Source organism: Bubalus bubalis, chromosome 11 (genome assembly GCF_019923935.1).
Source record: "Bubalus bubalis isolate 160015118507 breed Murrah chromosome 11, NDDB_SH_1, whole genome shotgun sequence".
In the NCBI taxonomy this organism is placed as follows: domain Eukaryota; kingdom Metazoa; phylum Chordata; class Mammalia; order Artiodactyla; family Bovidae; genus Bubalus; species Bubalus bubalis.
Window position 1 is genome coordinate 38,068,844 of NC_059167.1, and position 24,462 is coordinate 38,093,305.

Sequence of the window (24,462 nt, forward strand, 5' to 3'; positions counted from 1 at the left end):
CCAGGATGGAAGTTACCAGACCAGCAGGATCAGGTTTAGACTCTGTGATTGTGCAGATCCAGCAAATGTTTAGAGAGCATCTGTTGCACTTGATAGGGTTCATCTCATTTACTCTTCCCAACAACTCCCTGAATGAGCTTAGCAGGTCCTTAATTCAGAAACAAACTGTACTTTCATACGCCAATATTCAAGCTGCTTTTGGAGAGTCAGCTGTCACACTCTGAGCTATGACCTGGGCAAATGGCGTGGACTGCCAGCCAGCAGACCAGTTCTGGCTGCCTTACCTTTTGGGCACAGCATTGCTTCTACAGTTGTGCTCGGTCACCTCAGTTGTGTCTGACTCTTTGCAACCCCATGGACCGTAGCCAGTCAGGCTCCTCTGTCCATGAGATTTTTCCAACAAGAATACTGGAGTGGGTTTCCATATCTCTTCCAGGGGATCTTCCTGATCCAGAGATTGAATCCTCATCTCCTGCCTCTCCTGCATTGAAAGTGGATTCTTTACCTCTGAGCCACTGGGGAAGCTAGCAGTAAATAATTATTTTATTGTTTTTGCCCTCACTATTTTATAAAATTATTGGAAAGTGGAGAATTGAAAGGTTATAAAGAAGTGATATGTCCATAAGGCTTGAAACCTTTATAAAATCAACATGTAGATAGGAATCACCAGCTATGCCAAAGGCAGCAAATCCTTAACTTCAGTTGGGCCTCCTTGGAATTAAGCTGGTCCAGTGCTCAGATGGTAAAGAATCTGTCTGCAAAGCAGGATACCTGACTTCAATCCCGGGGTTGGGAAGACCCGCCCCCACTCCGCCCAGAAGAGAGCATGGCAACCCACTCTAGTATTCTTGCCTGGAGAATCCCATGGACAGAGAAGCCTGGCGGGCTACAGTCCATGGGGTCTCAAAGGGTCAGACCCGACTGAGAGACTAAGCACAGCATAGCACACAGTGCTTATTTACATTGTGGAGAAAAGAACTACAGTAAAAGTCAGGTGGACAACACTGTTCGTATACTGTCTCTAAAAGGCAATGGATATGAAGGGATTCGATTTTCCAAACTTTTTTTTAACCTGTAAAGATTAGAAGCTTTTTCTGATTCATCATTCAACCATTCAACTTTCGTGCTGATTTTGACCCTTCAACTGTCATACCTTTTCAAGAACAAGTCACCTAGGGGACTGCCTGCCTGTTTTAACTTGATAAAATAAGCAGCTGAGTCTGTGAGAGAATTCTCATAAATGAGTCAACTTATAGAAAGCATTCAGAGCAGTGCCCAGGGCATAATGAGTGACTTCCTGTCACTGTCACTTTTTTATGATGATCCCTGGGGCTGATCTCTGGGAGCCAGCTCTTGGCTAGAGGGCAGGTACTCCATCCTTGCACCTCTCCCTTCTTGGCTCCAGGTGCTGGAGGCCACGGCGGCCCTGTACAACCAGGACCTGTCCCGGCTGGAGCTACTCCCTGGGGGGCTCCTGGAGAGCCACGGGGACCCTGGACCCCTCTTCAGCACCATCGTCCTTGATCAGTTTGTGCGACTGCGGGATGGCGACCGCTACTGGTTTGAAAACAGCAAGAATGGGTAAGGCCTGCCTGGCTCCCGCCTCAGACTCTACCTCAGCCTGGGTCCCAGACCCTTTGCCCGTGAATGGCCCCCATGGGCCCTTGACTCCCAGCTGACCCACCACTCCCACCCCAACGTTCTGTTGTCTTTTCCTTCATCTGGGTTCCTGGGCCTAGGGGCCTGCCTCTCTCACCCATCTCAACAGCTCACTACCTCTCCCACTCCCAGGCTGTTCTCTGAAAGAGAGATTGCAGAGATCAGAAACACTTCCCTACGGGATGTCCTAGTAGCTGTCACCAAGGTGGACTCTGGTGCCCTGCAGCCCAGTGTCTTCTTCTGGCATGCTGGTGAGTGGCCCAGGGCGCTTGGTGGGGTTTGGGATCTGGTGCCTCAGCCCTCCTGAGCTGGGGGCTTGGTTCAGGGTGGCTGGGTAGTAGACTCCATGTGGGGAGTGACCCTGATTCTGCCCCTGAAGACTTGGGTTCTGGGGCCTCAGGTGGCCACCTACAGCCATGTAGGGTCCCTTCTGCAAAACCCCAGCAGGTACCCAAGCGAGGGTAGTACTGAGATGCAGAGAGACCCGGTGAGGAGGCCAGGTCTCCTCACATTTGGCCAGGATGGTTATAGCATAGTGGGGGCCAAGCTATCCTTTGTTGTTGTTGCATTGCTAAGTTGTGTCAGACTCTTTGCAACCCCATGGAGACTGCAGCACACCAGGCTCCTCTGTCCTTCATTACCTGCTGGAGTTTGCGCAAATTCATGTCCATTCAGTCAGTGATGCCATCCAAGCAACTGATCCTCTGCCACCCCTTTCTCCTTTTGCCTTCAATCTTTCCCAGCATCAGGGTCTTTTCCAATGAGTTGGCTCTTCACATCAGGTGGCCAAGGATATCCTAATCCCACTGCAGTGATGAGGAAAGGGCTCTATGTGTGTGGGGGTGTGTATTATGTGCGTGTGGGGGAGAGACAGGTTGAGGTTCATTTTTTTATCCCACATGTTACCCAAGTAGGCAGATGCCACATTCTTGGTACAATGGCAGGGGTAAGAAGCCCCCTCTCCTCTGCTCCCCAGAACTCTTTCTGCCACCCTGCCTTCCTCAGTGATCCTGTCCCAGAGCTTGTGGCCCAGCACGCCCATAGCTGTACATTCCTCTGTCTCCCCAGGAGACCCCTGCCCACAGCCAGGACAGCTCAGCACCGAAGGCCTGCCAGCCTGTGCTCCCCCCATCATGCGGGACTATTTTGAAGGCAGTGGATTTGGCTTCGGGGTCACCATCGGGACTTTGTGCTGCTTCCCCTTGGGTAAAAGTGATGGGCAGGGTGGGGCTGGGTGAGAGGTGTCAGCTGGGGATGGGGTCAGCTGCATCTATGACAACCAACCAATGCAGAGTACTGTTCCTCCGAGGAGATGAAAACATCAGAGCAGGTGGGACGTGAGAAGTATTAAAGCTACACATAAGTCAGCTCCAGGGGGAATTGTCTTCCTGGTCTTCTGGGGTCCCTCGCAGGGCCCAGATTGGTTCAGGAGCCATGGGCAACCCACAATCCACAGCAAATTTGCAGTAGCCTGGGCGTGGAAAACTGTCAGAAGCAAATGCCTGCTTAAGGAGTAGGGCTGGGATGTAGCTGCTGGGGCAACGGCTTGGGACTTAGTCTTTGACTAAGTGTGTGGATCGATCAGCAGCCTGGTAGAGTGGGTCCAGTCTCTGGCACAAGGACCAATTTCTAGCTGGGAAGGGACCCGAGTGGTAGAAGCAGGTAAGCATAGGCAGGCACCTTAAATGCTCCACAAAGCTTCCTGTGGGATGCAGAGCACCTCCCTCCCAGGGCACTTCATAATTTGAGACAACTGAATGGGTAACCTAGGAGGTGAGGACAGCAGGGGTTCTTCCCAAGGAAAGAAACCTGCGAAGGAAGCCACTGATCTCCCCAGACTTCTACCTTCCCCTGAGCATCCTACTGCCTCTGCTTCTCAGTGAGCCTGCTCAGTGCCTGGATTGTTGCCCAGCTCCGGAGGAGAAATTTAAAGAGGCTCCAGGGCCAAGACCGCCAGAGCATCATGTGTGAGAAGCTTGTGGGGGGCATAAAAGGTAGGCCTGGGGCTTGCCAGGGTCGGGAAGGGGAGATCATGACTCCAGGCTACAGCCCCTGCATCCCTCAGCAGCCTAGGGCAAAGGTCAGGCCGGGTCAGGCGGGAAGAGTCACTGGGGCATTAGGAGGAGTTGAATCAGGAGTCCTCCATCCTCCTTAGCTCCTCCTGATGGTCCCCCCTCAAAACAGAATGTGATAGACTTACAGGGAGGAGTCACGGGACCCTGCCGACATTTCACAAGCTCACTGTGACTCACAAATTCCCAAGAACTGCTGCTTTGCAGTGTCTCACACTGGAATTTCAGCCAACAGGGAAGTCATTAAAGAAGGTCTAGAGTCACATTCACTGAGGATTGGAATCTTGGTTCCACCCCTATGGGCTATTGGACTTCAGGCAAATTGTAATCTGTCTAAATCTATTTTTTTCTCATCTGTAACATGATAGTAACAATAGCACTAACCTCATAGATTTGTGAAGATTAAATAAAGTAGTTCACGTAAAGCACTCGGTACAGTGTTGGACACATAGTCAACACTCGGGACGTGGTAGTTATGCTGCTCATGGACTAGAGGCGCGACTGTCGGCAGGGGATGACCGCCAGTACTCAGGACAGGACATGGAGCTCAGAGGCCTTGATCTAACTCCAGCCCTGAGCCGGCCCTCCTCCCCGAGGCGGTGGTGGGGCGTGGGGAGGAAGCCCCCAGCTGACCCAGCCTCATCTCTCTCCAGCAATGGAATGGCAGGGCCGCAAGGAGCCCTGCCGGCCTGTGCTGGTGCACCTGCAGCCCGGGCAGATCCACGTGGTGGACGGCAGGCTCTCCGTGCTCCGCACCGTCCAGCTGCGGCCCCCACAGCAGGTCAACCTCATCCTGTCCAGCAACCACGGACGCCGTGCCCTGCTGCTCAAGATCCCCAAGGAGTATGACCTGGTATGGCCCAGCTGGCCCCTGGCTCTTTGTCTGCAGCCACAGCCATGGGGGCAGCCAGGTGGAGGGGAGGGGCCCCGGGCCAGGCAGGGTTTCTGACTCCTAGTCCCTGGGTGGAGTGCTGGATAGTGAGATAAACTGGAATGTGTCTGTGCTGCTCTGAGTCTGCTGGATGCCACAGTCTCAACTGTCCCTTTTGCTCCTGCAGACTCAGTCTGTCCCCTTCCTTTCTATGAATGCCGTGGCAGGCCCTAGCTGAGTGTCCTGAGAGGAAGCTGGGCCCTTTTTCCTGTCCCCAGCTGCAGGATCTGGTGAATTAGAGATTTGGAGGGGAGCTCAGTCAGGTGCTGGTCTTTGGCTCTGACTCTGTCGAGCTCCTGGGCCTCTCCATCCTCTGCCCTTCCCGCCTTCCCCTCCCTTCTCCAGTATGGAGTAGAGAGGAAGAATAGCTTTGCACACGTGCCTTTGCATGCTACCTCTGCACCTACAAGCAAGCCTCCTAACTCCATGGAATCCAGGAGTAACAATATCTCTTTGGCCAGAGTGCTTTTTCCAGTGCCCCCTGCCTGCCCGCCCCCCCCAAAAAAAAAAACAAGATTCACGTAAACCTTCTGGCCTTACAAGGCCTTGATACATGGTTGTTCTTCCGATGGCTCCTCCATAGGTGCTGCTATTTAACCTGGAGGAAGAACGGCAGGTGATGGTGGAGTGTCTGCGGGGGGGTCTGAAGGAGAGTGGGCTGAGCTTTCAGGAGTGGGAGCTGCGAGAGCAGGAGTTGATGAGGGCCGCAGTGACACGGGAGCAGCGGAGCCACCTTCTGGAGACCTTTTTCAGGCACCTTTTCTCCCAGGTGTGTATGTGGGATCGGTTCTGTCCACGTGGGCCTGCCTGTACTGGTATACCTGTGTAAGGCCAGGGGGTGACACCAAGGAAGGTTAGAAGCCCCGAGTTCTTAGTTAACAATCAACTCTGCTGTGATTTTGGCCAAGTTACCTGACCTTGCTGTAAGGAGATGTTCCTGCCCCTTTCCCAAGCCCACCCTCATCTGTAAGATTCCAAGGAGGCAGTGCCCAGGAAGGGGGTTATCTAAATGTGTCACTTCTTATTTCACTGCTCACAGCTAACCACTTTGCTGCCCTCATGCAGTGCATCCTGCCCCAATGACTGCAGGAACTTAGGGTGAGATGAGCAGTATGGGGGCCCTTGGTCACATGTCCTTGGGGGAACACAGCTGTCAGAGGCCTCGATGGGACATTAGTGTCCACCTTGCAGATTTTTGAGTTTCTTGGGAGGATGTGGGTAAACAAGATAGGAAGAGAATTGTAAGGACTTGAGTCCCTATCTGGTATGAAAATGCAGGCAGCCTGGGAGCAGAATAGTGGAGAGGAGAAGCTTGGGAGATGAAGGATAAATACAGCATGGGCCCCCGCCGGTGGAGTTTATCATCCCACCAGGAAGATGGTGTGAGCACAGGAAGAAAGATAACTGGGAAGAATGACAGCTACAAAAGAGATCCAGGAAGTGAGTGGTCTAGGAGTTCAGAAAAGGTAGCAAGGCTTCAGGCCGATGTAAGGTAGTCTTGGTGGAGGTGAGATTTTGCAAGTACTCAAAAAAAGTTGGAAAAATTTTGTCTCAGAAGAAAGCAGCATGAAGGGCTGAGCAGAGATGCCTAGTAGAGGGGAAGAAAATGAATGTTTGAGGTGAAGGAGCAGGGCCGGCTGACTGCAGAAAGGATTTATGAAGGAAGGCACTATTTAATGGTCATTCATTACATGCCAGGCACATGGCATGTCATTCACTCCTCCAACAAGCTGAACCTGAGTGTGCAGGAGAGTGGAGGGACCCCCACTGGGGTGACTCATTGCCACAGGACCTGGGCACCTCCTCTCAGCTTAGGACCCAAAGTGCTCTGGCAACTCCCTGTGCTGGGAACTGTCAAGGGTGTGTTACTATATTCTGCGGGTAGCTGCCAACCCTTTCTATCTGCTCAGTGCTTTCAAAACATTTTCCACACAACCTCTCATTGATTCTCACAATAACCCTGTGATATAAGAAAGACAGGTGAGGAAATGAATGCCAGACAGCTGAATGGACCTACCTGAGGTCATGTAGTGTGAGTGGGTGGCAGAGTTGGGACATGAACCCCGATCTCTTGCCTCCAGCCCCAGGCTCTTTCTCTACCACAGCACCTTGCTTGAAGCAATGAGGTTTAGCTCATGAAATCACAGCCGGCCCTGGACCTGGAGGCCCCCAGTTGACAGCAGGGAGGACAGGTGCAGTAGCCTGCTGCCCTCACTGTCTGTCTTTATGATCAGGCAGCCCCGGGGAGGGTGGGCTGAAGATGACCTGCCATGAGAATTCCCCTTGCCCCAGCCCAACGTGTTCTCAGCCCAGCTGAGGATGTTCTCAGTCAAAACTCCTTTGGAGATAAGAGACCCCTGCTCAAGCTAGCACTGACAAAGGGTCAGTGACTCTGAGGACATAGTGGCGTCTCAGGAAGTCCAAAGGGAAGACTGATCTGATCTGAAAGGGACCAGGAAAGGGAAAGCTGTCATCAAACAAGGCCACTTTTGTCTTAGGCAGCCTCCATTTTCTCCATGCCCCTGCTTGCTTTTATTTATTTATTTGGCTGTGCCAGGTCTTAGTTGCAGCATGCTAGAACTTTACTTATGGCATGTGGGATCTAATTCCCTGACCAGGGATCGAACCCAGGCCCCCTGCACAGAGTCTTAGCTACTGGACCACCAGGGAAGTCAACCCCCCGCCCCCCACTTTCTCCTGTCTCTGTCTCTGAGTACATGAAGGAGCAGTGTGGTTGTTTTCTTACACTCAGGTCAAGACTGTCCTGGGACCTCCCAGTCTCAATTTCAGACCTTCTGCTTGGGTCAAGTGTGCATCCCTGGTCCAATCAGCTAATACAGAGGCCGAGGGACCACCCACAGGGCTGATGGGCTAGTGCTTAGCGGCAGGGCTGCTGAGCAGTCACCTTGAAAGGTGGCACCAAAAGCCTGCACTGGCCTTCAAGTCAAGGAAGCCTTGTCTTTTTCTCTCCCTCCTCTGCTGCTGCCCAAGTACAGGTGCTGGACATTGACCAGGCAGATGCAGGGGCCCTGCCCCTGGACTCATCGCAGAAGGTGCGGGAGGCCCTGACGTGTGAGCTGAGCCGGGCCGAGTTTGCTGAGTCCCTGGGCCTCAAGCCCCAGGACATGTTTGTGCAGTCCATGTTTTCTCTGGCCGACAAAGACGGCAATGGCTACCTGTCCTTCCGGGAGTTCCTCGATATCCTGGTGGTCTTCATGAAAGGTGAGGGAGGAGGGAGTGATTACCTAGACAGGAGGAGATGAGAAGAGCTGGAGACTGAGACTGGAGTGCAGTTGACCTGTTAAGACATGGGGAAGTACTGGGGCCAGGTCTCCAGTCGAGGCAGACACCTGGGAATGCCCGGGTAGGGGTCAGGAAGCAGAGCAAACCCTGGCTGCGTCCAGCAGTGGGTCGATCCAGTGTGAGGCTCCTCCTGGCCAGCCTGGGGTGTAGGCAGGTGGGCCAAGGCTCTCACAGGGTTCTTCTTCTCCCAGGCTCCCCCGAGGAGAAGTCTCGCCTTATGTTCCGCATGTATGACTTTGATGGGAATGGCCTCATTTCCAAGGATGAGTTCATCAGAATGCTGAGGTTGGTGCTGCAGGAGAGTTGGGAGAGTGGGCTACAGAAGGAACTGTGGGGGAGAGAGGGGGGCCATGAAGGAGGGAGCAGGAGGTAAACAGCAGATATAGAGTCCATATAGCCAGAGACTCCTGTAACTCGGAGAGGGCTTGGGATTTAGTCAGTCAGGGCCCTTCCATGTTGGCTCAGCTCTGAAGGTCTGTTGGGATGGCTTTGCATCTAAGCTTCAGGCTGCTTGTTGGGGCCTGATGGCTTCCCTCCCCCCGGCCCCAGGTCCTTCATCGAGATCTCCAACAACTGCCTGACCAAGACCCAGCTGGCTGAGGTGGTGGAGTCCATGTTCCGGGAGTCAGGCTTCCAGGACAAGCAGGAGCTGACGTGGGAGGACTTCCACTTCATGCTGCGGGACCACGACAGCGAGCTCCGCTTCACGCAGCTCTGTGTCAAAGGTGGGGCAGCTGGCTGGGCACAGCTGACTCAGTTAGTAGGCACAGCAGTCACCTGCCTAGGGTCCACATGCTTTGAGGTGCCATTGAAATGTTTATATTTCTTTTACAGTCAGAAGAATTAATATAATAATGTTGATAAATATGTAATGTATCCAGCCTGGATTATATTCTTCTTTATACCAACATAATTATTAAAATATAATTTTTAATACAGAAAGGCAGTAGTGCCCATGGCTCAGAAAAGTCATAGTGCAGCCCTGCTGGTGGGGTGGGCAGGGTCAGGATAGGGTGGGGGATGGCAGCTGGAATTCTGCTTTCCTGTCAAAGGCCCCAGTGCCTGGTGCTTACGTCATGAGGGAAGACGAGTCTCCTCGTATCTGGCCATACGCATCTCAGCTGGGGGTCTGATGGTGGCAGTGGGCTGCTCTGGTTTTGTTTCCCACCTTACCCCTCGGAGGAGTGCTCGTTAAATGTTTGCTGAGTATATGGAGTCCCATTCTATTTTTTTCCCTCCCCCTGACTACCTGCCCCACCTATGTCTGACTCAGGTGAGTAGGGGCTAGAGTCAGGGTGAGGAGGAGCCAGGTAGCAGGCAGAGGGACTGCCTGTGGCCTCCTCTGGGCTGTTACAGACTCTTCACAGCCTGGGATTCTCAGTGGAACATGTTGAGACCAAACCCAGTCCCTCCCAGTATTATGAGAATTTGAGGGGCTGAGCAGCCCAGATGGGGTGAGGGGTGAATTGTATAAGACACCACTGGGCCTCTGGTCAGGGCTTCTGGTCCCCAGGGTGAGAGGGGGCTTGGTAGAGCACAGACCCAGCACTCCTGATTCTGCAATTTCCCACCTTTCCCAGACAGGCACCTGGGCCTGAGGGGAAAGCAGGGACAGGTGCCAGGAAGTGAGCCTAGACCTGGGGACATCCAGGCCCTGGTGTGGGAGGGAGGACCAGGCTTGAAGATTAAGTTGAGTGTTAGCATTGAATACTGTTCTGCTTGGTTTTTAATTGTTGTTGTGCTTTGCTGTTTCCTCTATATTTCACTTGGAAACATCATGAACCTGCAGGAAAGGTGTAAGAATGGTACAAGGAGCATCCCTTTGCCCTTCACCTACATTTGCCATTTGTTACCATTTTCCAACATCTGTTGTTTGCTGAACCGTTTGAGAGGACAGACATCTATACTTTGTTTTTAAACACTCATTTCACTAAATTCAGTTTAGTCACTTTGGCCTCTGGGCTGTAGACCAGGGTAATCTTCAAGACTGGTTTTGCACTTGAAAGTGACCTGGATGTTCCCAGGACTCCTGTGAGAACCTGGATTTGCAGCTCAGTCCTGCCCTGCCCCTTAGCTCTGGCGGCTTCTGGGAGGGTTCCTCCCAACCCCTAACATTTTATTACAAGCACTTTCAAACACAGAAAAGGGGAAAGAATTTTATAGTCATCTCCCATACATGTACTACCTAGAGTCTACACTTAACTCCTGGGAGTTTTTAAGCCAGATGGTCTTTAGCAGGGTTTCATGGCTGAGTAGTCTTAGCAGGCGGGAGAAGGCAATGGCACCCCACTCCAGTACTCTTGCCTGAAAATCCCATGGACGGAGGAGCCTGGTAGGCTGCAGTCCATGGGGTCGCTAAGAGTCGGACACGACTGAGCAACTTCACTTTCACTTTTCACTTTCATGCATTGGAGAAGGAAATGGCAACCCACTCCAGTGTTCTTGCCTGGAGAATCCCAGGGACGGCGGAGCCTGGTGGGCTGCCGTCTATGGGGTCGCATGGAGTCGGACATGACTGAAGTGACTTAGCAGCAGCAGCCGTCTTATCAGGCAGGTTGTGTACAGTTCCTGAACCCTAGCCCACAAGCCTGATACCAGTCTCAGGTGTGGGACTGAAACTGGACACATACTCAGGGGAGTCTGCCTGGCCACCTTGGTTTCAAACCCTCTCCCTAACCCCTCATGGCTGAGTCTAGCTACCACTGGGATCACAGACTGAGGCTGGCTCACCCAGAGGCAGTGTACTGGCCAGGGACCCTCTGCAGTGTCCAGACATGGGGTGACTGGAGTGCATTTGAGATAGGTCCTCCTGGGCCCTGGACCCTGAGCTTCTAGCTAGCCCGGCTCTGCATTGCAGGGGTGGAGGTACCTGAAGTCATCAAGGACCTCTGCCGGCGAGCCTCCTACATCAGCCAGGAGAAGCTGTGGTAAGCCCTCATCTGGGGATGTTGAAGGGAGAGGGTCAGGGAGGTGCTTTTTATTTCTCCACAATGTCTGGGATCAGGACCTTCACTAGCCCAAGTAGTGCTTTCATGCAAATCAGAAAAGGGCAGAGAAAGCCCTATGGGAGCGGCAGCAGAGAATCTGGTGGCTCAGGTGGCCAAGGTCCCATCCTAATCTGCATTCCTGTCCTAGTCCCTCTCCCAGAGTGAGTGCTCGCGGTCCCCGAAAGGACCCTGACATCGAGGTGGAGCTGACACCACGGAGACTGCAGTGCCCCAACGACACAGACCCTCCCCAGGAGATTCGCAGGAGGTTTGGCAAGAAGTACGCTTGCTCCTTCCCTTTAGCCCAAGCAGTTCACCCATCCCTTTGGCACGCACACATTGATTATTTAACGCCAGGCACTGTGCTGGCACTGGGGGTATGGGCAAGATGAACAGTCTTTGCCCAAGAATGTCACAGTCTGCTGAGATAGTCTGGTACAGTGATAGTTACAGTGTCCCACTGATGATGCTATAATAGTGGTAAGAACAGGAGGCTTCAGAGCTCAAGGAAGTGGTCACCTATGCCTGGGAGGTAGGGAAGGCTTCCTGGAGGAAGAGCCTCCAGTAAAGGATGAGAATGGAGCTGGTGGGAATTGAGAGCTACGGACTGGAAGAAGAGTGACCAGTGACCATTTGCAAGGGCGTCCCCTCACTGACAGCCCGCTTAAGGAGGGTGGTATTAAGGAACCTTTGAGGTCTACACCCTACTGTGTCTGAAATAACCTGATGCTCCTTTCTCCTCTCTGGAGAACGGGTCCATATTAGCATCGGGTCCTTAGCGGAGAACCAAGACTTCCTGTCTTCCAGGGTGACATCGTTCCAGCCCCTGCTGTTCACCGAGGCTCACCGAGAGAAGTTTCAACGCAGCCGTCGTCACCAGACAGTGCAGCAGTTCAAGCGCTTCGTTGAAAACTACCGGCGCCACATCGGCTGCCTGGCAGTGTTCTACGCGATTGCGGGAGGTCTCTTCCTGGAGAGAGCCTACTGTGAGTGACAGCCGTGGAGGGACGGAGCTTACAATAAGCCACAGCCCTGGGAGTGCGGCCTAAGCGAGGGACGGACAGCCCCGGGGCGGGGCGGCAATGAGTGACAGCCCTGGGGGCGGGGCCTCAGGGGAGCGAGGTGCCGGCTGGACTAGAGCTTGCGGGAGGCTTGTGGCCGGCAGTGGTGGCCGCGGGCCGGGGCCTGCGCTGAGCTCACCGGCCAGGGCCCTCTGCAGACTACGCCTTTGCGGCTCACCACAAGGGCATCACGGACACCACCCGTGTGGGCATCATCCTGTCTCGCGGCACGGCGGCCAGCATCTCCTTTATGTTCTCCTACATCCTGCTCACCATGTGCCGTAACCTCATCACCTTCCTGCGAGAGACCTTCCTCAACCGCTACGTGCCCTTCGACGCCGCCGTAGACTTCCATCGCCTCATTGCCTCTACTGCCATCGTCCTCACAGGCAGGGCCTGGGAGTCTCAGGGATCCTCTCCACCTCCTTCACCCCTTGCAGGCTCCCCTTCCTCTGAGAGCCCCCCTCTTCTCCACCCGCGTGTAATGTGAGCGTTAGTCTTAGATGTCCTTCTCATAGGATGACGGTGGTGTGAGGTAAGCCCAGGAGTCCCTCACTGCCCCAGGCTGTAAAGTCCACTTCACCACTTCCCACTGACAAGTTACTCATACCCCAAAATGAGTGCACATAATAGTGTGTGATCTCCCCCAACTTTTATGTTTTAAAACATAATTCTGCGAGAGAAACCAAAGGAATGAATTTCTAATAGTATAATTTCAGACCTGTGGGGTTGTTTTCACAGATAATGTGTATGTGAGGCAGGGGAGGAACAGGAGGCTGATTAGAAAACAGAAGTCTAGATCCCCAGGGTCCTTCTTCAGGCCCCCAACTCTGGCTGGCTGGAGTCCTCCTGCTGGGGTTGAATGCTCTGACCACCAGCAGTGGGCTGGCCCCAGGCTCATCCCTACCCTGTCTGGTCTTCCTCAGTCTTACACAGTGCAGGCCACGTGGTGAACGTGTACCTCTTCTCCATCAGCCCGCTCAGCGTCCTCTCCTGCCTCTTTCCGGGCCTCTTCCATGACAATGGGTGAGAGAGAGAGAGAGAGGGGAGAGAGAGAGAGAGGGAAAGAGAGAGAGTGAGAGAGAGACAGTGTATGTGTGTGTGTGGCCTGGCCTGGGGGTGAAGAGGGTGAAATTCTTTGCAGAAATCCTCTTGTCTCAAAAAAACGAAAAGAAATTTTCTTGGCTCAGGAGTGGGTCCCCCTCCAGGTTATAGCACAATGATCATCCTGAGCCCCGAATCCCAGGTTGCAGAAAGGGAGACTGGTAGCTGGTTTGGGGTACCTCCTCTAGAGGGTCCTTTCTGGAAGTCCTAGACATCCCCTCACTTGCTTTCCCTTCCCCACAGATCTGAGTTCCCCCAGAAGTATTACTGGTGGTTCTTCCAGACTGTGCCAGGTGAGAGCCCTCTCTGCTGCGTGTGTTTCTGGGCCTGGCTCTGAGTGCCAGGCTCTGGGTTCTGCCTGCCACAGGCAGCCCAGTCACTCTGGCTTGGTGCTTCTGGCCTTGACTGTGAGCCAGGCTCTGCCCTTGCCCAGAGTGCTTTCCTGGGCTGTAGGGGACTGCATTCCAGGCCTTCTCTCAAGAGCTTAGCTGGGCTCCTCCCCCAGTTCTGAGTGAGTTACTCCCTCTGAGGAACAGCAGTGTATCCCCTCCACCTGAACACACACACCTACCATGACAGTGACTTTGAGGAATGCTGTGCCCCAGCTATGTGGGGGAGGAGCTGGGCTCTTCATGGAGCATGGCAAATACCCTTCCCCCTCCTGGCAAATAGGCTTCCCCCTCCATTCTGTAGTCTTGACAAGAGCCCATATTCCCCACTCCCCATAATCACCCATTTTAGAGCTATTAGCTGTGAATCTATTCAAATGCTTCTTGAAGCTATTTATATTTTAAGTCTGTTCCCTCCTTGGAGTAACACATCTTTCTGTAAATGTGTTACACTCCTTTCTGTAAAACACAGCATGTTGGACTTTTTTATTTTTCTTTAAACCCTAAAACGATCTGCTTTGAACTTCAGAGAGTGCTTGCTGATCCTGCACACTGGGGTTTAGTGGATCAAGCCATGTTTACGCTCTCCTCTCCATTCAGGACTTAGAGGCTTTGGCTAGATCCCTTCTTAATCTCTGCTTTTCCACACTACAGGGCTCTAATCTTCCTCACTTCTGCCTCCTCCTTGATCACGTAAGGGACCATTCTCTGGAATGGCTCCAGTGTTGCCTAGGATCCTCTGTGAGAGGAGGGGTCTCCTACCAGGTCTGGGTGGGTGGAACTCAGGGGGGCTCTGGTGATGAGCAGTGATGGTGTGGTCCCACTCACTCACTGTGTCAGTGTTCATGCTCTGTGATGTGGCTGCTGGGTAGAGTACTACCTGGACCCTGACCAAGCCTCGACTCCCCAAGGGTAGGGCCTACAACATTCGGAGTTCTACTCAGAGGACTCAGAGTAGCTGCCCTGTCCATTCATTCACTCAGCACACATTTTCCTAAGGCCCGTGGTGTGCCAGGCCTTACACTAGGCACCCGAGTGCAATGGTGAACTAGCTTAGCCTGGGCCCTGTTCTTGTGGACCTGAGAGTCAAGAAAGTGACAGATATGAAACAAATAATGACACAGGTGCTTGAGACATAACAATCGTGACAGGGTCTATGAAGGACAAGCAGGGTCTGGAGAAGTGAAAGGCGCCTGTTATCAGTGGTGTTGGGGAGAGGAAGAGGGAAGGATGGTGGGTTTCTGTCACTCACCTAGAGCTGTGGAGTGGAGAGGGGACCCTGGGAGTCTCAGAACAGCTGGCTCTGTGAGACCCTGCTCCTCTGCCCTCACCCCATGTTCATTTTGCAGGTCTCACGGGAGTCATGCTGCTCCTGATTCTCGCCATCATGTACGTCTTCGCCTCCCGCCACTTCCGGCGCTGCAGCTTCCGGGGCTTCTGGCTGACCCATCACCTCTACATCCTGCTCTATGTGCTGGTGAGGGGTTTGGGATATGAACCAGGCCAGCAGAGTCTGGGTGGATGTTCCCAGGGAGGCAGCGATGGCTGAGACATCCACCTTAAAAGATGGAGATTATAGTATGGGGCGCTCAGGTAGACTGACCCAACATGCAGCACTCGGAAGGCTGACTCCCTGGCATGTGTTTTGCAGAAGCAGCCTTACCAGGCTGATCTACATTCCTTCTAGACACCCCCACATCATTTCTGCCCAGCCAGTCTTTCCCCTCTTTGGCTGGTGGTTTGGGCTGTTGGGTGGACTCACTCAAGGGAGCATTGCCTTTTTAAAGAAACTCACCCTTAAGTAGGTTCTGCCATTTTGTTTCTGTGGTGTTAGCTGCCCCATCCAGCTAGCTAAGTGCCACTTGTAATGTCAATGAACTTGTTCAAAATGTCTTCTTTGGATTGTTGATAAAATGGATTTTGAGACTCCACCTCTCCCCTTTCCTTCTTATCCTGGGCTCGTGCCTCCCTTCCTTCAGATTCCCTGCCTCTCTCCTTCCTGTTCCCTTTCCCTCTTCCCCTGGGTTTGCTCTCTGTTACTTTAGTGGCTGTTTCCAGAGATGACTCTGATCTGTACTGCTGTGGCATGGGTCTGCTTGGCCTGCTTTCCTCACAGACACAGGCACTTCCCCAAAGGGCATCTGAGGGCCTTGCTGAGAAGGTAAACCAAGTCCCAAAGCTCTGACGTCCCCACTGGTGATAGCCTGGCTGCCAGGATTCAAGACATGCAGAGCTCACACATGGCTGCCCTGTAGGTCACCTGGCTCTAGACACAACTGCACACAGGGGTCTTCTTTGTCCTAAGACAAAGGGAGAAAGGTCTTCATTGCCTGGGTCCGGATGGCACTGGTTGTCTGCCCTGCCCCCTCCCAGGTGCAGCTCTGTCTTCAGTGGGAGGTAAGAATATCTGGTTCCATCTTGCCTGAGGCTCAGCACTTCATGGTTCTGGAGATAACTACCCAGCCTCAGCTTAGATGTTTCCGAGAACTCATGAGTTTGTTTCTTTGGAAGCTGTGGCTAATTTATGCCTCCCTCACCAATTTCTTGATAATGGGTAGAGCCCTAGAATCTGGGTTACTGTTATTGTTAGGGGTGGAGATCATAGTTTTGTTCCTGCTGATAAAGCAGCTTTTTTAAAAAACTAGATCCAGAAGAGTGGCCAGCCTTGTTTTCTGAGAGCAAGACTGGTTTCTGATTTATCCCTGGGTTCTGGGGACCACTGGGGAAGCCAACAGGGAAGTCAGCAGCTAACCAAGGTGCAGGACCCTCAGCTGGGAAGTCCTAGCACTGGCAGCCTGGGAGCATCGCAGGGTTCCCCAGGTGGCACTAGTGGTAAAGAACCTGCCTGCCAACTCAGGAGACATAAGAGACCTGGGTTTGATCCCTGGGTCAGGGAAGATCCCCTGGAGGAGGGCATGGCAACCCACTCCAGTATTCTTGCCTGGAGAATCCCACAGATGGAGGAACCTGGTGGGCTCCTCAATAGGGTCCAAAGAGTTGGATGCAACTGAAGCAACTTAGCATGCAGGCACAAAGCACCAGCTGCTTTTCCATTTATCTCAGATGTGGCCACTTGCCCTCAGACAGAAAGAGAAGTTACAAGTAAATGACTCCAGTGTGGAGCAGACCCTGGGCAAAGGTGTTTAGGCTCCTGATTCAGGCTGTAGAGGCTGGAGCTAGTACAGCAGAAGCTGAGCTGGCAGGCTGTTCCCCAGGCTCCTTGATCAATCATGACTCTGCAGCAGCTTTGCGGTTTCAAGGTAGAGCCAACACCAAGCAAGGTGTATAAACAGAGGAATATGAAGTCATCCAGACATTGTTCTCAGCCAGTGGATGCTCAGAAAGCCTCAGGGGTTGGCGTGGGCTCTGTAATGAAAGAGGATCTTGGGAAAACTGGAGGCAATTCACAGCCCAAAAAGGTTCGAGTTAGCTCTGTGGGGAGAGGTTCAAGAATTGGGGAACACTCAGCTGGAGGAATGGAGAGCTGAATGAGGGACTGAGTTCATTTGAACAGTTATCTGTTGAGGGCCTAGGATATACTTGCTCCGTAAACAATCTGCCTGCAATGCAGAAGACCCGGGTTTGATCCCTGAGTCAGGAAGTTCCCCTGGAAAAGGAAATGGCAACCCACTTCAGTATTGTTGCCTGGAGAAGTCCATGGACAGAGGAGTCTGGTGGGCTACAGTCCATGGGGTTGCAAAGAATCAGACTCAACTGAGTAACTAACACACACACAGGCCTAGCAGAGGAGGGGGAGACTCTAAGCTCTGCCCTCGGAAATTGAGGATTAGCTGCAGAGATTAGTGCCATGCACGTGCAATGATCAAAATGACCAGATAATATGGAATTAATTGCAGAGCTGAATGTTCCAGTCTGTCAGTTACAAGAGCTCATTGAAGGGAGCCTCATTTGGGCCAAACTGGTTAGGGAAGATTTCACAAAGAAGATGGAACTTGGGCTAAGCCTGAAGGAGAGATAAGCTAAGGTTTAACAGGGCAGTGTGGGAACTGAGCATTCTAGGTGGAAGGAAGGGCACCTATGAGGGAATGCCCTAGCAGTCCAGGGCTTAGGACCCTTCACTTTCACTGCCAAGGGTCCGAGGTCTGGGTTCAATCCCTGATCGAGAAAAAAAAAAAAAAGAAAAAGAAAGGCAGGAGCACTGGTGGAGAGGTGGGAATGACAATAGAATATTCGAGGCTGAAGGGCTGTGGCTCAGCTGAGAGGCCACACTGTGTGGGAGATTGTAGGAGAAGAACAGAGGGTGAAGAAATCGGGCTTGGGCAACACACAGGATTAGGAGTTGGGAGGAGCAGAGCCAGTGCAGGAGATAGAAAGTGAACAGTCAGAGAGGGAAAACCAGCAGGACATTGTTGCTAAAGAGGCAAGGCAGGGATGCTCACTAGAGCCACAGGCTGCGGAGGGTGGGAGTGAATGCCATCTAAAGGGAGACCTCGGGGACTGGCCACTGTGAGTCTGCTGTGAGCAGGTCCTGAGAAGAGGTGGAGGGGGGAGCCAGACTGATCAGACTCAAACAAGCAAGCGGAAAGAATGGGGCAAGTTGTCTCTGACCATGTTAGACCAGCTGGTTGGGGAAAGAACCAGAGCTGGACAATACCTGTTAGTTACTAAATGGAAAAAGAGGACTGATTAGGTGTCTTAGTCTCCAAAAGAGTTGGGTAAATTGGGGAAACCCCTTCCACTGACTCACTAGTTATTGAGTACCTACCATGTGCCAGGCAGAAACTGCTGGGAGCTGAGAGTGTCATGGAAAATGGATGCAGTCCCTACTTCTCCAGTCCGGTGGGGAGAACAACAGTAAACATGTCTATGGATGAAGGAACACAAATATCGCGGATGACGACAGTGAATGGAGTTAACAGGGAGATGGGATAGAGAGTGTGCTGGGGGAAGGGAGGCCTGAGGAGGCCTTTCTGCTGAGACCTGAAAAATGAGGTGGCGGGAGGAACTAGGGGAAAAGGCTTCCCACCAGAGGGAACAACAGGTGGAAAGTCCAGAAATAGAAAGAACTTGTGTTTGAAAAACAGGGAGCGGGGAATGCTGCCAGGCAGAAAACAGAGCATCACAAGGCCTTGTGGTGAAGTGGGAAATCCTCTAAGGTTTTCTGAGCTGGGATGACATGATAAAAGGAACTTAAAAAGTCATACTGACCGTCTTGGAAAGAACACATCACAGTAAGGCAGCCTGCAGACAGTTAGGAGGCTACCACATGAGTACAGGTGGCTTAGTCTAGGATGGTATCAGGAAGATGCAGATGGATGCTATGGAGGATGGGTTGGGAGTGGTTAGGTTTTGGAGCCTGGAAGGAGCATTGCACCTGATGAGGTGGGGATTGGATAGGCCAGTTGGGGAAGGATGCAGGGGTCAGACCCTGTTGTGGGTGTGGCTTCGATCTCAGCTGTACTCTTTGCTCTCTCCAGCTCATCATCCACGGCAGCTTCGCCCTGATCCAGCTGCCCCGTTTCCACATCTTCTTCCTGGTCCCAGCACTTATCTATGTGGGGGACAAGCTGGTGAGCCTGAGCCGGAAGAAGGTGGAGATCAGCGTGGTGAAGGCGGAGCTGCTGCCTTCAGGTACCAGCCTAGAGGCTGTTGGGGGAGCAGGCTGGTGGTTCTGTGGATGCTGACAGGGCAGGGCAAAGCCTGGCCCAGTGGAATTAGCAGGTGGTAGGGATGAGGGAGTGAGTACAAGAGGCTCTTTGCCAGGGGACAAAGCCGCTCTCACACCAGAGAGAGGAGGGGCCTGGGCCAGGCCACTCCTTGTCCTGCTGCCCACCAGCCCCAGTGCTGCCCAAACCCTGCTCAGGGTAGACACGGCCTGGGGGTGTTGTAACTTCTGATGAGAGGAGGCCTCCTTTGTCATATTCTAAAAGCAGAGCTGAAGTTGCAGGTGGGGAAACTCTCAGGGGGGCCCTACTGTTGCTGGATTCAGAACAGCGGGCTACTGCCCACCTCCCCTCCTCAGGAGTGACCCACCTGGAGTTCCAGCGGCCCCAAGGCTTTGAGTACAAGTCAGGACAGTGGGTGCGGATCGCCTGCCTGGCTCTGGGGACCACCGAGTACCACCCCTTCACGCTGACGTCAGCACCCCACGAGGAGACGCTTAGCCTGCACATCCGGGCAGCGGGGCCCTGGACCACCCGCCTCAGGGAGATCTACTCACCCCCGACGGGTGACAGCTGTGCCAAATATCCAAAGGTGCCCAGACCCAGGCCAGGTGTACCACACGCTCCCGCATCCCCTTAGTAGGCGTTGGTCCTGCCGCACCAGACTCCCCACTGTGTTCCTCCTTGAGAGACTGATTCTTCCAGATGATGCTTCAAGGCTCCCAATGCTCCCTCACTCCATAAACCTACCTGCACTTCCCTGCCTCCCATTTCTGGCTTCAGAACTGTGGTGGTAGCCGAACTCAACTCTAACCCTTTAACTCTAACCCTTTCCTGCAGCTGTATCTCGATGGGCCATTTGGAGAGGGCCACCAGGAGTGGCATAAGTTTGAGGTGTCAGTGCTGGTGGGAGGGGGCATTGGGGTCACCCCCTTTGCCTCCATCCTCAAAGACCTGGTCTTCAAGTCATCAGTCAGCCGCCAAGTGTTCTGTAAGAAGGTGAGTGGCCCCTCCTCCCACCAGCTGTGGTCCGCTGCTCCCTGTCACTGTGTCCATCTGTGCCTGTTCCCTGCCTCTGTTCTTGGCCTCCCTGTTCTTTTTTTTTTTTTTTTTTTGGCCTCGCTGTTCTAGGCAAGGCTGAGCTGACCTGACTCAAGAGAGTCAGGATATTGTTGTTGTTCAGTAGCTCAGTCGTGTCCGACTCTTTGCGACCCCATGGACCACAGCATACAGCACAGTCGGACTATTCCTGGACCCTAAAGGGCAGAGTGGTTTTGCTGATGCCTGCAGGCTCTTCCCTCAGTTATGTGGTGCCCCACATAGAATCTGCTTCTGAGAGTCCCTCCAGCCAGCGTTGGAGAGGGGGCCCACCCCTCAAGCACTGTTGGGTGGGGAGAGGGAAGGGAGCACTTGGGGTGGGGCACCGGTAAAACCGGCCCTGCTCTCAAGAGGAAGAGGAGGAGAGGCTGCAAGGCAGGGCTGGTGGGCCTGGTCGGCTCCAGGAACACAGCCCAGGCCCTCAGGCCCCTCCACACCAGGCCCCTTCACCTGAGCCTAGTCCTGGTGGCGGGCCCCTGCTTGTCTCTCTGGGCCCAGCAGGTGAGTCAGGGGTGCAAGAATGCAGCGGGCAGAGGCCCAGCCCGTATGCTGTCAGCACTCGGAGGGTGACAGACAGCTACCTGGCTTCCCTGTTTGTGCCAGCTCTGTCTCTGCTTCCTAACTCACACAGCCCCTTTTCTCCCTATCAGAAGCTGGAGATGGGTCCCTCAGGGACCCATTTATTTATTTGGCTATACCAGGTCTTAGTTGCAGCTTGAGAACTCAGTTGCAGCATGTGGGAGCCAGTTTCCTGATCAGCGATCAAAGCCGGGCCCCCTGTATTAGGAGCATGGAGTCTTAGCCACCGGACCACAGGGAAGTCCTCCCTGGTCTCTCTTTGAGCCCATGCCCATCCACTCCAGGTAGCCAAGTCAGTCTTCCCAGAGGCTGTTCTGTGACACACCCCTTATCGGGTCCCTCTCCCCTCGGGCAGCTGGTAGGTTGGGAGCCTAGCAGCTTGAACAGGGCCCACTGGACTGAGTGGAAGGGCAGGCTGCCTCCCACCCCACCAGACCTTCAGCTCACTTGACAGGGGTCCTTTCTCAACGGCCCCAGGCTATTGCTCACTTCCACTTCTCCGTGCCCTGGGGCAACTCCGTCTCCCACCTCAGAGCATGGCCCCATACACTCACCTCCCCTGGCTGCTGGGGGAGAGGCACAAGCTGCTCTGAGACCAGGAGTGGCGATTCCTGGGAGGTAGGGACTCTGAGACGAGCTGGGTCCTAAGCTCCAGCCCTGTGTCCCCAGATCTACTTCATCTGGGTGACGCGGACCCAGCGGCAGTTTGAGTGGCTGGCTGACATCATCTGGGAGGTGGAGGAGAATGACCGCCAGGACCTCGTGTCCGTACACATCTACATCACCCAGCTGGCTGAGAAGTTCGACCTCAGGACCACCATGCTGGTGTGTCAGGGCCAACCAAGGAGTGGCTCTGTGGGTGGGCAGGGCAAGCCAGGATGGCCAAGGCGGGTGGGTGGACCAGCCTCTGGACGAGGAGCTGACGGAGTCTGCTGGCCGTAACCTTCCTCCTCTGCTTCCTCCCCCAGTACATCTGTGAGCGGCACTTCCAGAAGGTGCTGAACCGGAGTCTGTTCACAGGCTTGCGCTCTGTCACCCACTTTGGCCGCCCCCCCTTCGAGGCATTCTTCAACTCTCTGCAGAAGGTCCATCCACAGGTCAGTTCCCACCCCACATTCAGGTTTTCTTCACCTTTATCATTTGAGGCCTGAGCAAAGCTCCCAAACCTGCTCCATAAAGGGAGGAGGACCCATCCCTGAGGAGTCTGGTGGGGTGATGGAATGGAAAGGGAGACATGCAGGTCACTCAAGGGCCAAGGGAGGAAGCAGGCATCAGGGACTTGCTACTTCTGAAGCTATGATGCCTTGTCCCGAAGGAAGGGCTTAGTGGTGGAGCTGGTCCTCACCATAAACTCAGAGCTACCCTTACCATTAATACTGTCCAGACAAACACTGGGCTAGCAAACGCCTTGGAAAAGAATCAAGGCTGGCCTCACAGAGAACAAGTCTTCCAAAACTCGGCTAGATTTATAAACCCTGAGCCAGCCCTCACCATGCACAGTATGGAGTAAACCTTCACAGGATCATGGAATGAGTCCTCACCAAGGACTCCTGCTGGTCTTTCACATGAACATGGAGTTAGACACTGAGTTGGACAGTGACTACTGAGCTGGCCTTCACTTCTTTCTCCAACAGGTCCGGAAGATTGGGGTGTTCAGCTGCGGCCCCCCTGGCATGACCAAGAATGTAGAAAAGGCTTGTCAGCTCATCAACAGGCAGGACAGGACTCATTTCTCCCACCATTATGAGAACTTCTAGGCTTCCTGCCCAAGGGCTCTGTCCACTGTCTAGCGGAGCAGAGGTTCGGCCTGACACCTCACCTCCAGATTTCCTGTTTCTGGCTTCCTCAGCCATCTCCCCATTTCTACCTCCCAACCTTGGTCCAGGTGGCCATGGTCAGTCATCCCATGTGGGTTCATGGACTCCCAGGTCCAGAATGTCTCAGCCTGGAGAAATGCAAGGCACTGTGTAGGGACTAAAAGTTGGGAGCTAGGAGATCTATTATTGTTTTGCGACGAAGTGACACCTCTTCTTCCAAAATAAGGAAAAAAATCAAAAGGCTTGAACAGACAAATTGTGTGTGTGTGTAGAGGGCTGTGAGTTTAGGGATAAAGTGGGAGCACATATAGATTCTGGCATCCTAAAACCCCTGCCCCCCACCCAAATCTCCACTCCTCTGAGCTCTCCACTGTCAAAGGGCTGGAAAATGCCTTAGACAGGGTAGAGCCACAGAGAGCAATTTACAGGAATGCCCCCCTGAGGACCCCATTCCAACAGTACAAATGATCTTTTCCCCAAGTTTTTAAACATGTACTGTCGTCAGAACCTGGGCCAACATGTCTGGATGCTCCTCCGCTCTCCTCCCCTCTTCCTGCTCTAATAGTCTCTTTTATAAATAAACCACTTTTCTGCCCTACTGCTACTGCTGCTGCTAAGTCACTTCAGTCATGTCCGACTCTGTGCGACCCCATAGACGGCAGCCCACCAGGGTCCCCCGTCCCTGAGATTCTCCAGGCAAGAACACTGGAGTGGGTTGCCATTTCCTTCTCCAATGCATGAAAGTGAAAAGTGAAAGTGAAGTCGCTCAGTCGTGTCCGACTCTTAGCGACCCCATGGACTGCGGCCTACCAGGCTCCTCCGGCAAGAGTACTGGAGTGGGGTGCCATTGCCTTCTCCGTTCCTGCCCTAAGGGTTTCTTTATTCTGCTCCAGGATGGGGTAGGTACTGGCAGAAGAGCCATTCATGTGGCTAGTTCACCATGGCTGGCCCAGACATTGTCTCTGAGCTTGCCAGCACCCACTGAATAAGGGAACCCCTCCAAGGCCACCTGCCGCGGCTAGAGACCTCTTTCCCTGCTCAGCGGCACTTTTCCTGACAGAAGGCCTCTCAGGGCAGGTGGTGTGGGGCTTCTGAGCCTGGTCAGGAGGTTCAGGGGGAGGCGTGGGGGCTTCTAGAGAAGGTGAGCTGGGCACAAAGTGGGAAGCAGTGTAGCAGGACACTGCAGGAATCTGCAGGGAGCCAGAGGTCACCTGACTTGCTCCAAGACATCAGTTACTCCCAGCTTTTCTCTGAGCAGTGGAAGGGTTGAGCACCTGTGCCCACATGAGTCTCCTATGGAGTGAGATGGCAGTGAGGAGACATGCGCTCATCACCTAACGTCTTTGGGCCTGTTTTCTAATCTGCAAAATAACTGAATGCCCTCCAAGTCTACTTCAGGATAGGGCAACCTCTCTGAGCTAATTTCTGAAGCAGGACTCAATTTCAAGTCATCCTTTCCACTGTCCCCACAGAATTATTGAATTTGTCTGATCACAGATCCTCGATTTTGATAAATTCAACCACTGGGTTAGAAAATCCAAATTCCCCTGCTTCACACCGCGCTTGGGAGCTGCAGGTGTCGGTGGCGGGTTGGGGGGTGGGGGGTGGGGGCGGTTCTCAGGCTGCTTTCTCAGGGCAGCCGTCCCCAGGGTGTTAGTTCAGCCCGTCCTCAGGAGTTTCTGCCCAGCTGGCCCATGGGAGCGGGAGGGCGGGCCTGCAGTGGTTTGACAGCAGCTCCGCCTGGGGGCCCAGTGGTATCCTGAGGCGGGTTGCCGCTGCGGGGCCACCAGGGACATGGAAGGTTTGGCCCGGCTCTTGGAGGTGCGGCCAGCAGGCGG

General features: G+C 53.6%; 1 protein-coding gene and 1 long non-coding RNA gene across 3 annotated transcripts in view; one reads left to right on the forward strand and one right to left on the reverse strand.

The window, feature by feature from the left end:
* DUOX1 (dual oxidase 1) overlaps nt 1-23,222 on the forward strand; it is a 33,582-nt gene extending 10,360 nt beyond the window's left edge. For both annotated transcript variants that reach the window (XM_045162065.1, XM_044924966.2), the window contains 22 exons: nt 1,406-1,581; nt 1,792-1,910; nt 2,728-2,865; nt 3,540-3,653; nt 4,385-4,584; nt 5,246-5,431; nt 7,659-7,884; nt 8,157-8,250; nt 8,515-8,690; nt 10,823-10,892; nt 11,101-11,232; nt 11,760-11,938; nt 12,172-12,402; nt 12,940-13,039; nt 13,361-13,410; nt 14,856-14,983; nt 18,945-19,098; nt 19,490-19,722; nt 19,971-20,129; nt 21,477-21,632; nt 21,776-21,904; nt 22,442-23,222. In XM_045162065.1, the coding sequence (XP_045018000.1) occupies nt 1,406-1,581; nt 1,792-1,910; nt 2,728-2,865; nt 3,540-3,653; nt 4,385-4,584; nt 5,246-5,431; nt 7,659-7,884; nt 8,157-8,250; nt 8,515-8,690; nt 10,823-10,892; nt 11,101-11,232; nt 11,760-11,938; nt 12,172-12,402; nt 12,940-13,039; nt 13,361-13,410; nt 14,856-14,983; nt 18,945-19,098; nt 19,490-19,722; nt 19,971-20,129; nt 21,477-21,632; nt 21,776-21,904; nt 22,442-22,564 (3,273 nt within the window). In that variant the 3' untranslated portion in view covers nt 22,565-23,222. The remainder of the gene's footprint in view (nt 1-1,405; nt 1,582-1,791; nt 1,911-2,727; nt 2,866-3,539; nt 3,654-4,384; nt 4,585-5,245; nt 5,432-7,658; nt 7,885-8,156; nt 8,251-8,514; nt 8,691-10,822; nt 10,893-11,100; nt 11,233-11,759; nt 11,939-12,171; nt 12,403-12,939; nt 13,040-13,360; nt 13,411-14,855; nt 14,984-18,944; nt 19,099-19,489; nt 19,723-19,970; nt 20,130-21,476; nt 21,633-21,775; nt 21,905-22,441) is intronic.
* Nucleotides 22,253-22,766, reverse strand: LOC123464676. Its single transcript, XR_006639725.1, has 2 exons — nt 22,627-22,766; nt 22,253-22,475 (listed from the first exon to the last, which is right to left on the reverse strand). It is a non-coding gene; the product is annotated as an uncharacterized LOC123464676 (long non-coding RNA).
* Nucleotides 23,223-24,462: the final 1,240 nt, after the last annotated feature.